The sequence below is a fragment of the Cinclus cinclus genome, chromosome 1 (assembly GCF_963662255.1).
Source record: "Cinclus cinclus chromosome 1, bCinCin1.1, whole genome shotgun sequence".
In the NCBI taxonomy this organism is placed as follows: Eukaryota; Metazoa; Chordata; class Aves; order Passeriformes; family Cinclidae; genus Cinclus; species Cinclus cinclus.
In genome coordinates, this window is record NC_085046.1 from 101,872,717 (window position 1) to 101,886,319 (window position 13,603).

The window sequence follows — 13,603 nt, forward strand, 5'->3', positions numbered from 1 at the left end:
CTGCTAATGTGAACATACACTGCGTTGTACTGGATGTTGTGAGCATGGCCAGCAGCCTGCTCATACATTGAAATTTCATCAGTAGGAACCACAGTAACAGCTTGCACAGTAATTACAGAGTGGCAACTTTTGAGCTCATCTTAAAGCATAATTTTGACTAGTAAAAATATGTACCTTTAGCGTGAAATACATTGCATATGCATCAGAAGAGCACATAGAAACAAGGGCCAAAATTAACAGATCAGCATAGATAAACCTAGGTCAACCCAAGGTATGGATATTATATTATACAATATTTAACTGCAATATTTGAACAAAGAAGTGACCCTCTTCCAAATCTCTGCACACCACATTTATTCTGTATCTAGTAAGAATGGAAGCAGACATATGTAATAAAAGATTATTTATTATCTTCTCCCACAAACAGTGCCCAAAAGGTTTTTAAAAAGAGCTGGTATCTCTAGCATGTTTCTTAATGGCACATTGCTCACACAGAAAAATACTCCAGATGAGTTTTCAAAGGTAGGCTAAAAACCCACTCTACTTATCATAACAAACTAAAATTTCAACAGCTCTGTTTGGAAAGTGTTATTCCAATTTCCAGCAAACTATACATGCAACTACGTTTCTACAAAATGCCAATATTGATGTGTTCATGCTGACTTCTGTTAACATCTTATTGACTTGCAAAAACAGGAGCTTTTTCTAATTACTTTGACAGTACGCCCAAAACTGACTGTATTCATCTTGAGGTTTTAAACTTGTGTTTGTATAATTAGGGCCCGTATTACTAATTCATTTTAGCTTGAAAACAAACAAAAAATCTTCATCAGTTTACTTCACACTCTAGTAAAAACCATTCACACCCAAATAATATTCTGAACAACATCCATCTGGTCTGAAATGTAGATCTGGCCACCGCATCTCATTCCCCACCAGCACTGCCTACTGCTGCAAAGTGTTCAGTGTGAACACACCCACTGCAAAGCAAGACTTAAACTTCACTCATTCACAGTGCTTGCTCATAAGCACATGCCTTGCTGTCATGTGTGTTAGCACACGCATGGGACCATTTTGGTCTTATCTGTCTCAAGGAGAAATAAAAAAGGCAAACCCTCTAAAGTGTTATGAACGATATTCAGGCAGTCAGGAATTGTATCCCCAAGCTTGCACCATAGCCACCCAGAGGCTCCACAGCCTTCTGAAAACATGCACATACTTCTCCAATCCCTAAGGGCAAAAGTGTCCCAGAGCAACACAGGAAATCCACATTAGAGCTGCCACCCTGCAGGCTCAGCTCTCTCCCCAGCTCAGGCACTGCTGCCCAGAGGATGGCAAATTATTCCAGGAGAAGCCACAGGGACACCTCATAACAGCTTTTCAGTATCTGAATAGGGCCTACAAGGATGCCAGAGAAGGTCACTTCATCAGGAATTGTAGTGATAGGACAATGGGAAATGGCCTCCAACTGAGAGTAGATTTAGATTATATATTAGGAAAAAATTCTTTACTGTGTGTGTGGGTGGTGAGGCACTGGAACAGGTTGCTCAGAGAAGTCTGAGATGCCCCAGTGTGGCAGTGTTGAAGGCCAGGTTGGACAGGGTTTGAGCAACCATGTCCAGTGGGGGGTGTCCCTGTCCATAAGAGTCTTGAAAATAGATGATCTTCATGGCCCTGTCCAACCCAAGCCATTCTATGATTTCATTTGTGGAACACAGTGATGAGGAGCTGACACAAACTGAGAAAAGGTGGTGGAGACAGCTTTAGGAGCTGGAAGGTAAGCAGTGTATTCTTAAAAGTGGCCTGGTGGGTAGCTTTGTTAAATATGTATTGTATTTGCTGTGGAATACATTGTACTAAAGCACTGTTTTAGAACTAAAAGCAGGTAAGAACCCTCCCTCTTCCCCTGCACAAAATTCCACAGTACACAGGTCTGGAAGATTACTATAATTGGCCAATTCTTTCTTTTATTGCTAGACCACTGGGCAGATTCAAAGCATTGAAATCATGGGAATGGGGCTGCTTGTTAACATCACATATTTGCTCAAAGCCATTTTCAAGCATACAGGTTTTTTTTGTTTGTTTTTTGTTTTTTTTTTTTAAGTTCTCCTCCCAGAGGTCTAGAAATACACATTTTTTAATCCTGGCATGCAAGCAAGAATTAATTCTTCCCTGCTACAAATCTAGCGTGACACTCTGTAATTTGCAAAGACTTCAACAGACTGAGTTCTGGAAACATGAGATTTCTCACTCACAGCCAGTGAGTGGTTCCCAAACTGTTGTTTGAAAAGCTGTGATCCACCCACTACGAGCATTGATTTGAAGCAAACAAGCATGTCAGACACTGCCTGAATGAAGGAGATTTACTGTGGACCAATTCACGAAACCACGAGTTTATGTTCATTTTGTAATTAAATGTAATTCAAAAATATGGACAGTACTCATTGCAGTCTTGGTGTTTGGGCTACACATCAGAAACCGGTTCCATTTTTTGTAATGGGCTCAACAGAAATGACAGGCAAGCAATAACTTTAAAAATGCAAGTTTCCATGTTGCAGCCTAAACTGCAACATAATCCATATAACCAAAACCTCTGAAGTAGCTTCTGACTGATGCCAGAATGACTCCACAGCTGCTGCTTTCCATTTCTGTTCACCACCAAGTCATTACAGATACCTTCCAAAATAAAAATTCAGACCTCCAAATTCTGTTTCTGTTTCTCTGTAGAAATGAGAGGAAAAAAATTTCAAATACAGCAGACAATGCATGCACTGTTTACATTTCCTAATTCCCCTTGAATTGACCTTGGCCATTCAGCTAGATAAAGCCCAGACAGTCTTTATCTGAAATTCTCAGTCTGAACATATGCTTCACCCCTGCTCCAAGTCAGAATTAGTATCTGCTCTTCCACACTCCAATTCCACTACATGACAGAGGAAGGAACAGGTGAATAAGGCTGAAGTTCACACTCAGCAATGACTGGCCTGTGAATCAACCCACAGGCACTACAGATGCTTGTCTGTGATTGAAAACAGAAGTAGCTGAGGGAAATTATTTTAAGGGGTTATTTCCACATCATTTCCCTGCATGGATAACCTTATGCTACATACTGGGCTGCAAGTTCAAGAACACTTTAAGACTTTTTATGTTTATACCTTTCTATGGGCACATAAAGTTTTTAACAAGGGCAACATTTAAGCGCCCAAACTTCAGGAGCCAAAGAAGTACCAGATTCTCATGGACAAACTTTCTGAAGAGCAATTGTACGTGTAAGGATCCAGCTCTGAACCCTCTTCAAAACTCATTTAAAAACCCCCGCCCATATCTGCTGGTGGTGCAGGGCTGCTGCAGAAGTCAGGAGTTTTACTTGTCAAGAGTGTATTTCAACTTTTCTTGGGCTCCTGGGCCCTATGCAATTTCAATGCATATTTGCTCTAGGGGCGTGTGCTTGTCTCAAACACTCTTAAATAAATAAAACAAACCCAGCGTTTTCCAAATCCACAAATAAAAGTGCTATGCCAATTCACATAAACCCCTTACTAACCTAGATTTATGGAGGCAATTCTAACAACAATTCTTGAAGTAAAAATAAATAAAACACACCTCATGAACTTTATATATGGTCTTCAATCCATGTGCTTTGCTGTTGCCATAAACAGCAGGTACTAACATCAGGCAACATACAGACTTCCATTTCACATTTTCACCCACTGAGGTTTTAAATAGGTATTAACTTTACTTGTCTTTTGGTTTTGTTGATTTCCCAACACAAGGTTTGTGGTGCTCACAGACCTAACCCAGAAAGGTTTCTTTCCTATTTAGAAAGTTGTTTGCAAAGGTTTCCTAGCTTGCAAAGCTAGGACAGAGCCAAGATGACATCTCTCAGACACAGTAAAAAGGACATCAGCTGCAGAGTGCCTCAAAATTATTACTGGGACAACAATTTATCTTACATAACTGAGAAATTACTTCAGTATTTTAACTTCTGTCTCTGCAGAAGTTAAAAAGAAAAAGCTTAAGTGATGTATTATGTAAAGTGCTTATATTAAAGTGTTGAATGCAGTTCTTTGTAAAATAATCTTCATCTACACTGCAGAATTCAGGAAAGGTAACATTAAAGGAAAAAGCTGTAGCTGTTTTCAGTCATTAACATAAGAACTACTCCACTGAGAACTATGGTTCCTGGAAACATCCATAAGCACCTCTATCTCCCAAACATGCGACAGCATTTAACCATGTTTTTCAGTTTCCAGGGGCAATTGAAGCTAGAAGTGGTGACAAGCAGCTACAGTAGATTTTTCTCTAAATATATTTTGGGTTCTGAGCTATCAACTGCCTTTTTTTTTAATGTTTTGTAAATGGAAATTTAGCAGATTTCTCAACCATGGGGAAAGAAAAAGAAATTTCAACTAGTCTCGCAACAAAGAGCCTCATCCAATGTCACAATCAAACACCAGAGCACAGAGTTAGATCTGGATCTTCCACACCTATGTGGAAGTTCTGATCACTCAGCAACTATTAAAACAGGAATTTTTACACACATATGTATGTCTTCTTCATGCTGTCCTCCGGGGGTGTGGTTCATGTTAGGCAGGGTCATCCCAACACTGAACCAGAAAAGTCTCCAGGATCAGAAAGTTCCACAGAGATAAAACAGTTCCTTTGTTAAGATTTTCTGATATATCTCAAAACAGTTAACTATAAAGAGGTATTACACTATAAAAACACTATTAACTTCCAAATTAATCATCACAACACTGTTCTTCCTGAATTACACTGACTGACAGAAACATCACAGCAATTACAATACGCTATATATAATCCCAACAGGTGTGCAAACAGTGTCAAACACCTTGAAACAAAAATATTTTCTTTCAAGTTTCTGCCGCACCCTTGAGCACATTCTGAGCAGACTGTACAGTTGTTAGGAAACACTGGAGTTCTCACAGTGGATGAGACGGACAGAAGATGGAAGAAACAACAATGAAGTTTTTCAAACCAAGCAATTATCTAAATCGTGTAAAAAGAAAGAGCAACTGCACTCAGCAGCTATAGAGGAAACAGTTATGCCTGCTATGGTGCCTCACACGGTTCAATAAGACAGAAATTGACTTTCATGTTTGTGTTCAACTATTTGCTGAACTTTCCTTAGAACAGTAAGAAGCCATGAAGATCAAAAATAGCATCAGTGAGACAAACCAAAGTTTCTGTGGAGGTAGAGGACAGTGAATCCCTTCAGGACACCTTCACCTCTCCTTGACATATAAACTGGTGACACTCTTTTTCTCAAAACTGGAGATCCTTTTTCTCAGAAACTGAGAAACACTACTCTCAGAAACTATACAGACTTCGTCACCAAAACCTTAAGATGTGCATATAGATGACCATTTGTTTTTGGTCAGAAACTACTGCATCAGCCATAGCAGAATGACTAAGCATCCACTGCCAAAATAAGGAATTATTTGCCCATGGTGGGGGGAAAAATACAACCCCCCTGCCACTACCTCTGCATCAAGCACACCATGAAAAATGCAAAGGCCTGCTAATGGGTAGTAACTCATCAACTGTAAGACAAATATATACAAACTCATACACAGATTACAGGCATATACACAAGTATGTAAGTGCACATATCGGGGTGGAAATTTTTACTCACTCTAATGTATATTCACCAGAAAAAAAAAAATGAATAGCCACTTAATTTATCTGTAACAACTCCATCAAGCAATACTTAAGCATTAGGTCACTGATCCACTACTTATCCACCTGAAAGTATACAGAAACTCCTGCAATATCCTCCTCTATCTTATGTTAGAATCTTATCAGCACAAATAGTTATTTCACATAATGAGCCTACATTTATCTGCTACAGAATTAAAACAAAGGTCCACTGCCAAAAGTATTCTATCCACTATATTATTTATAAATAGTCTAAACCATATTTGATTTTAGAGTTCAGGATAAAAGATACGACTGGATTAAATAAAATAAAGCATGATCTTTCTGAAAACTTCCCCAAAATAACTGTACCTTAAACATTATAAAAGCCAAACAACAAAGAACAAACAAGCAAAAAATCCCCCAAAAATATGTGTGGTGGGAAAAAAAAATCTGCTCTAAAACAGGCATGTGATGCTCTATTTCATTCTCCTAGAAGATGAAGAGTTAAAGAGATAAAAGAGGTAATTAGCTGTTAACTATTCCAGAGCAAAAACACATTACAAGTGATTAACAAAAAAATGCTGTAAGAGATATTTATAATAGCTTAACAGTGAAGAAGATTTAAAAGACAAAAAAACAGGGGAGAGCAATAAAAAAAGCTAATCTACCCCTCCAAAATCCCAGTCTAACCAAAAATTATTATTCTAAGTCACAGTAGATTGATTACACATGGAGGTGGGGAGGAGAAAAACAAACAGTCATAAGCAAAATGTTGAGTTTACACCATTTCACAGAAAAAAAATTAAAGATTCATTAACATGACATTTAATCATATGTGCAAAGATAATCAACTCTTGCTATGTAAAGCTGTCAGAAGACATATCTGAGCCTTGAATACATTTTTAAAACAAATGTGTTGAAAACTAAGATAATAAAAAATAAGAAAATGTGAATTAAATAAATTCACTTTTGTTTTCCGCAAGTATTTTTTTACATCTTTTCTAGTAACATTCATCTCTTCCATTCTTCCAAAAAATGCTATACCTTCTTTCCCACCTTTCCCCCCAAAAAACACACTAAGTCTAACCAGCTTTCAGAATTCCTTCCTGCTAATATTGCCATGATTTTGTCTTAAAAACTGTGGTCATTACTTTTTTTTCCCTCCAACCATTGTTCCTTATGTGGCCAAGGGTCACTGTTGAGTCAGACACTTCTGGCTGAGACACTTCTTCCCTATTCTCTGCAGATACTGAGCCTGGGTATGTCTTAGAGGCATAAAGACACCTGAATTTTTACTCTTATTACTCTCAGAAATCTGGGCACAAACATGTCTTTCCCTCATTTTTAAAGCATATGTGGCACCTTACCTTCTGTACCTCCTCACAGTATTAATGGAAGCCACACGGCTTGAAAACCAACACAACACCTCCTTATGCCAAAAAGAGTAAAGAATTCCACTGACAGCAGCATCATCTCCATAGATTATTCTGAGTGGATCAGAAAGGTTCTTAATAGGTTGTGAAGAGACATGTACTCACATAAAACTTACAGCTGTATCTTAACCATCCTAATTTATCCTTAAAGAAAAGCCTATCAGATTTCTGCAACAATAATTCCTGCATTTGAAACACTAGGAAAGTACTGACAATTTCTCTGTAGTTTCATTTGATTATGAGTTTTTATCATATTAGAGCATCCGTTTGTATTTCTGTTGAATACTAACACTGATACTGAAATCAGGCTTTTTACTAATGCAATTAAAAGTTGATTCGTATTGTAATCAAACCGATGCAAACAAGCCACCAATGGATTAAAATTCGCTAGGTCACAAAAATCCATCATCTATTTTCACACCTCCCCATCTCCAAATATACCTACATTCTCACAAAGCCTAGCTTATAGCCCTTTCTCTTTCTACACTACGATTTAGAGATGCAGCTACACCTAGTGATCAGCAGCAGATCACAGCAGGCAAAACTCTGGAAGACGTGAGAAAATTCAGAAAGAAGTATCTGAAGACATTTTGGTGAACAGATTGGCAAATTATTACTGCTACTTTTTTTTTTTTCCTAAATATATGACCATACACTCCAAATTGGTTTCGGTGTCTCAGAATCTTGTTTTAACATATAACATTACACACCAGAAGTAAGAGAACTAGAAGTTATTAAAAAAAAAAATCTAATTAAATTAAATGAAATAAGGAGAAGATTCTCAATTTTTTCCTAAAGAAAATAAGCAGGTAATTCAGCTGCAGTCACACATCAACAATTTGTTCCTGGGAAAATTTCAAAACTACTACTTCTTTACACAAGAGCCATAATTGTGAGCTGAAAGGTTCGCAATTGCATGTCATTCATTTCCTGGGGAAACATCTTCAGAATTTAGTGACATAGCATAGAAATAAGTGTTTGACAGTGATACTAACAAGCTTTAAACACTAGAGATATTCCTCTCAAAAAGCCTTTCCTTCAGCATAAAGTTGCAACACGTGGAACACAGGATCAGTTCACAGATCCTGACCCTGCAGCATCACTGGACTTTGTCCCATCAGGTCTACATTTACTACCTTCCCCGCAGCTGAATCCAGCGATGCACACTCAAGGGGCTGTCTCAGCAGGAATGTGTAGAACTGACCTGGCCACCAGCAACTGGCCTCTTTGACATTTTCACTGACCATGGCAGGGTGGGGGTGAGCACACATGAGAAATAAACCATCCGCACATGTCTCCAGGTCAAACTCAAATGACACTAGCAGGGTAGAGTTCAGAAGCTTGCCCACTCTACCCTAACATGTTTTGTGACTTGCCTGGGGATTTGGTGTCTCTAGTTGTCAATCTAGCAACTTCTGGGAGCACTAAAGATATTATTATTTCATATATTATATTATATTGTTTCAGGACACTGTGATTTGTTTTTCTGACAACTGCTAAATCACGAGACCAAATGAACACCACAGCGTTCTTTTCATCCAGTCTTATTACATCCTTGCAGTATTTAGTGAGATTTATTTGTCATTTCAGATGAGGTTTCATTACTAACTTTCAAAACCAGAACAGCTAAATAAAATAAATAATCATAAAAAAGCCATCCCCACCATACAGTTTCTTTTTTGATGAACTCTGCTACTTCCAAAGCCCTGACTCATTTTTACCTGAAGCATTCTAAAGCATATCCCAGTTTACATGGGAACACAAACTTTATTTCCTTTGTTACAACTGCAAAAAGTTGGGGGTTTTTTGGTTTTTTTTTTCGTTTTTTTTTTTTGTTTGTTTGTTTTTTGTTTTTGTTTTTTTTTTTACCAAAAAAAAAACAAAACTAAAAACAACATCCCATTTAGAAGCAGATTTTCCAAAATGCTTCCATTAATTTGCTGGAGTGTTTTAAATATGAATAGTCGCAGATGCAAAACAGAAATCAAGTCATTCACCTATTCACCTAACAGCTGTAATAGCAGCAGCAAAAATCTCTTAACAGCAGGAAGTTTGGTTTGAGAATCTTCCCCCACTGCTCTCACCTTTTAGTGAGGCCAAGTCCATGCTATGACCTGTAGCTGGAATAATTTTGTAGACGAGCTGACAAACTGCATCAGCCACTAATAAAGCTGCATCTTCACTGGCATATGTTACTTTCCTTAGAACATGCAGGAACGCAAGACTTGATGGATGTGTGGAGAGAAACAAAAGCAGGTGGAATAAACAATGCAAACAGAAGCAGAATTTGCTAAAGTGAGATGTAGCCACACTTGGAGTTCTTTGTTGCTAAAGTGATCAGAATAGCTAATACACACTTTAAAACAGAGATCCTGAATACTCTGAAAAATCTCTTTACACACAATTAATTAATTATACCAGAAACAACTTATTTTCTAGACATTGCCAGGAGCTTCATTTCAGCTAGGATAGGACCTATGAAGACTTAACCTATATTTTTCCTTTCCTCTGCAGTCACCAAACATCAACATGATCACAGTAAGTTTCAACTTCAGCATGTCAACTTTCTTTCTCATACCTCTTTTCTGGAAAGTGTTATCCTTCTTTTCAAAGTGCCCACACCCAAGAATGAACAGATTAATCTAAGGCACAACACCTATTCAGAATGCAAGTTTTTGTATTTTTTAATCCATTAAATAACTTGAGATTTACTATTCTTCATGTAAAACCTTTACTACTCACTATGAAAAATTATTTTCAAGTTTTGTACAGCACTTTTCCTCCTTTACTTCATAACTGCCACTAGTCCTCGTTCATTATGAACAGCCTCCCACAAGCATTTCTAAGTCAGTCTGTCCATCCCTCTCACTGCAATAGGACTCATTCCTTCTCAGAGAAAAACTAAAACTTTTTAAACCAGTGCCATAAAAAGAGCATTTATATACAACCTCGGTGCTTTTTCACAGCAAAAGAGAATATAACAGACTAATAATAGTCTTCCCTTTTCTTCTGTAAGAGTCAGGTTGTAACCAAGAAACACCAATTTCAGAATTCAGGCTGTGTGCACATTTACATCTACCTGAATATGAATGCCTCCATAAAAACACAGTTTCCAAGTTCTATTACACATTTCCTTACTTTCGATTTCAGCTACTCGCTTTTCTATTTGACAGAACTCATCCCATCCAGACCATTAATTTTATGTGAGATCAAATATTTAAGTTCACAACATCCCTTCTAACGTCTTGTATCTCCATGTTTGACCTAAATCCCTTACAGGAGTGAACTGCCTTCCCTAGCCTGAATAATCTACCAAGGAGGTGGATGAAGGAATATGGTGGAGTCAAGTGGCATTTTCTATGACTAAACACCACTTTTCAGGGACTTTTGTAATATTATTTTTAATATTAGCATTCAGTCTCCAAATGGGACCAAGTTAACATTTTGCTAAAATTGTAAATAAAACCAGCCAAATTAGGTGTGCTATAGTTTCACAAAAAGAAACCAAAAAACAGTAAAAAACCCAAACCCAATACGAATCTTGCAGAAAGAGTCCAACTACTTTAAAAATTTAGGATTAGCAGCACTGTCCGTTTCAGACAATGTTTTCAGTAATATCTCTTGAATTAACATTCTCGAGATCATTTACTTCTTGAACTGATGAATCCAGAATTTTAAAATCTTTAGTTAAGGACTCAGAGAAAATCTCATTGTTATTAACTGTTAAGCTGCTTTCAAAAGATTACTTGAAAGCTCTCAGGCCTTAAAAAGCCAAGATCTGATCTTCCAGTAAGACTATTTTCTAAATAAGAAACTCAAATAAGACAATAGCTGGAGGTAACATTAGAACCAATCTTTGTGAAACACATCAGTCAGTTAGAAAAGGGTAAAAATAAAAATGGAACTATAAATACCACGGGCACTTAATTCACACACTGCTATTCTTTGCTTAGAACATGTGTGGAGTTGGCTTTGTTTCTTTTTTCTTTGTTTGTTTTTAAACTTTTCATAGGTTAGTCATGTAACTTCCTTCTGCAATAAGGGGCAGCTATTACGAAAGGTAACTACCCAACTCAAGGACAGATTTTTCTGTCATTTAATTTCTGTGACAATAATGCATTAAGGTTTTAACAAAAGAAATAGCATTTTTTCCCCAAGTAGAAGTTATACCCAGACATGAGCTTCATATGGTAAAATACAAAAATGGAAATTTCATCAATTTTGTTCCAAGTGCTGAGAATCAATACTAAAAAGAAAAAAATATGTACGTGCATCTTCAAAAATAATTTTGACCTTCAATATTCAACATACATATGCACACATGGGGATAAAACTGGGCAGACTGCATCCCATGTCATCCTTTGAAATGTGTGAATAGCAGCCTCCCTTATTGAGTACTTCAGGTGGTGTGGAATTGCACTTTGGAATAACTGCATGCACAAGTCATTGGTGAATTGTTTGCGGTTTATAGCACTGTTCTCTCCACAGTGTGTGTCAGGTAAATGAATACAAGGGATACAAATCAAACAGTAACGCGGGACTGTTCCTTCAGCAGCACGAACAGCACTTCGATGCTGATCCCAGTACAGTATCAGCACACCGCATGTACAAGCCATTTAATAGCCAAAAGCGTCATCCCAGCTTAACTTCAAACAAAAAGTAAGACAGTTCACAAAGGTCAGCAACAAGTTACAGATTTATCTTAACAAATCAAGTGCTCCCATTGAAGTCTAGACACTAGACTTTCAACATTAATGAGTTGTAGAGCTAATATAACCGAGTCCAGTTTCATAATTCCCTGCAGAGCATACCTTCCTTCTAACAGGAGTTTGGAAAACATTTCATTATTGTTACATATCACCTTGGAAAAAAACTCGGAGACATTCTGTCTCATTTACAGTAAAAATGCTCTCAAGAAGCTAGGGGAAATGCAGCTACGTATACAAGAGGTCCCTGGAACCAAACACAAAACCAGAATTTTAAGAAGATTTAAATCAGACCACCAATTCACAGCCATAAAACTTTGTTTAGCTACAGGGCTCCATAGAAGCAACATGCAATGTGCAAAATATAAACTATTCTGCAGCCAGAGCAGCAAGGAGTCAGAAGGATTGCTTCCCACCAGATCAAAGGACACTTCGCACGAGCGGAGGACCAGATGTCTCCAATTTAACGTGCTTTCAGCTGCACTAACTTCATGTTAGGAACAAAACAAACCAAGAAAAATTCTGAAGTTACTCTTCGGAGCGGAGCACACAGAACTATTTCACAATCCAAATTTCTCTCTAAAATCACGGGTTTCTTCAACATATAAATAGGACAGGGGTGCAGACAGGGGACTCGAGACCAAAATAACCATCTGCAGGTCTAGGGCTTCGGGGAACAGAGGAACGCCGCCGCTGCTGGGGCTCTTGCCCGGGCTCCTCTGGTCTATGAATGCCCGCACCCATCACAGGCGGGCAGCTCCAGCCCTGCCCTCTCAGGTGACGCTCGGGGGGCAGCGGAGAGCGCGGGGCCGGGGGCCAGTGCCAAGGCACCGGCGGGCGGGCAGAGCCGCGGGGCCCCTCCGGGCAGCACCCAAACCCTCCTTCCCTCGCCGCCAGCCGCGGGCGGAGCGCCGGGGACCGGCTCACCTCGCCCCTCCGCCACCCGCGCCAGGGCAGCGGGAAACTTTCGGGAAGTCAGCGGCGGAAAAACGCCGGAGCGAGCCCGAGTCCCGCCCGTCCCTCCAGCCCTGCCCTAGGGCTGCCCGAGCCCCGCCAGCCTCTCGAGCTTCTATCGGGGCTCAGCGGCGCCAGCGGAGCGGCATCCCGACACCGCTGCCTCCTCGGGACACTTTTCCCACCCCATCGACGCAGCGGTTCCGAAGCGTCAGACCCGTCAGGAGGACAGGGATGGGGGGAAAGGAGAAAAAAAAATACACAGAAGAAAACAAAAGCCCAAACCAAACCCCCACCTCCTCCGAAGTACCCGCGCTCCCCCCCGCCCCTCCGCCGCCTCGTCCCCGGGAAGGCTGCCCGGCCCCGGGCTGGCGAGCCAACTCCTTACCTGTGAACGTCTGCGCTCCCGCTGCCAGCAAAAGTCCGGCCAAAGTAACCAGGCAAGTTCCAACTTTCCCCATATTTCCAGCCCTTCCTGCCCCGAATCCAGCAAAGTACCAAAATGTTTGCCAAAGTAGGAGGCACCCCTCTTGCCCCCCTCCAGTCCAGTGGGGCAGACGAGGAGGGGGCTGCCGGACTCCCGCACTTGCTGCCCCGCAGACTGCTCTCCCCTCCTCGCCCTCTCTCCGCTCTTAAGGGCACGGAAGAGAGTGCGAAGTGGCCGGCGGCCGCCCACCCGTCTGCCTTCCTCCGGCCGCGCCGCTGCTCCGGGGGCCGTGCGGGCGCCGCTCGCCTCCCCCGGTGCCCGGGGGGGCACCCTTAATCGCGGAGCCTCCTCGGCCGGCGCCGCCGCTAGTCCCGGCTCAGCTCGGCTCCCTGACTGACTCGCGGTCCCCCCGGCGGGCGGGC

General features: G+C 40.4%; 1 protein-coding gene across 1 annotated transcript in view; it reads right to left on the reverse strand.

The window, feature by feature from the left end:
- PTPRM (protein tyrosine phosphatase receptor type M) overlaps nt 1–13,215 on the reverse strand; it is a 434,879-nt gene extending 421,664 nt beyond the window's left edge. Inside the window, exon 1 of the mRNA XM_062500964.1 lies at nt 13,143–13,215. Within this exon, the coding sequence (XP_062356948.1) occupies nt 13,143–13,215 (73 nt within the window). The remainder of the gene's footprint in view (nt 1–13,142) is intronic.
- Between the last annotated feature and the right edge of the window lie 388 nt (nt 13,216–13,603).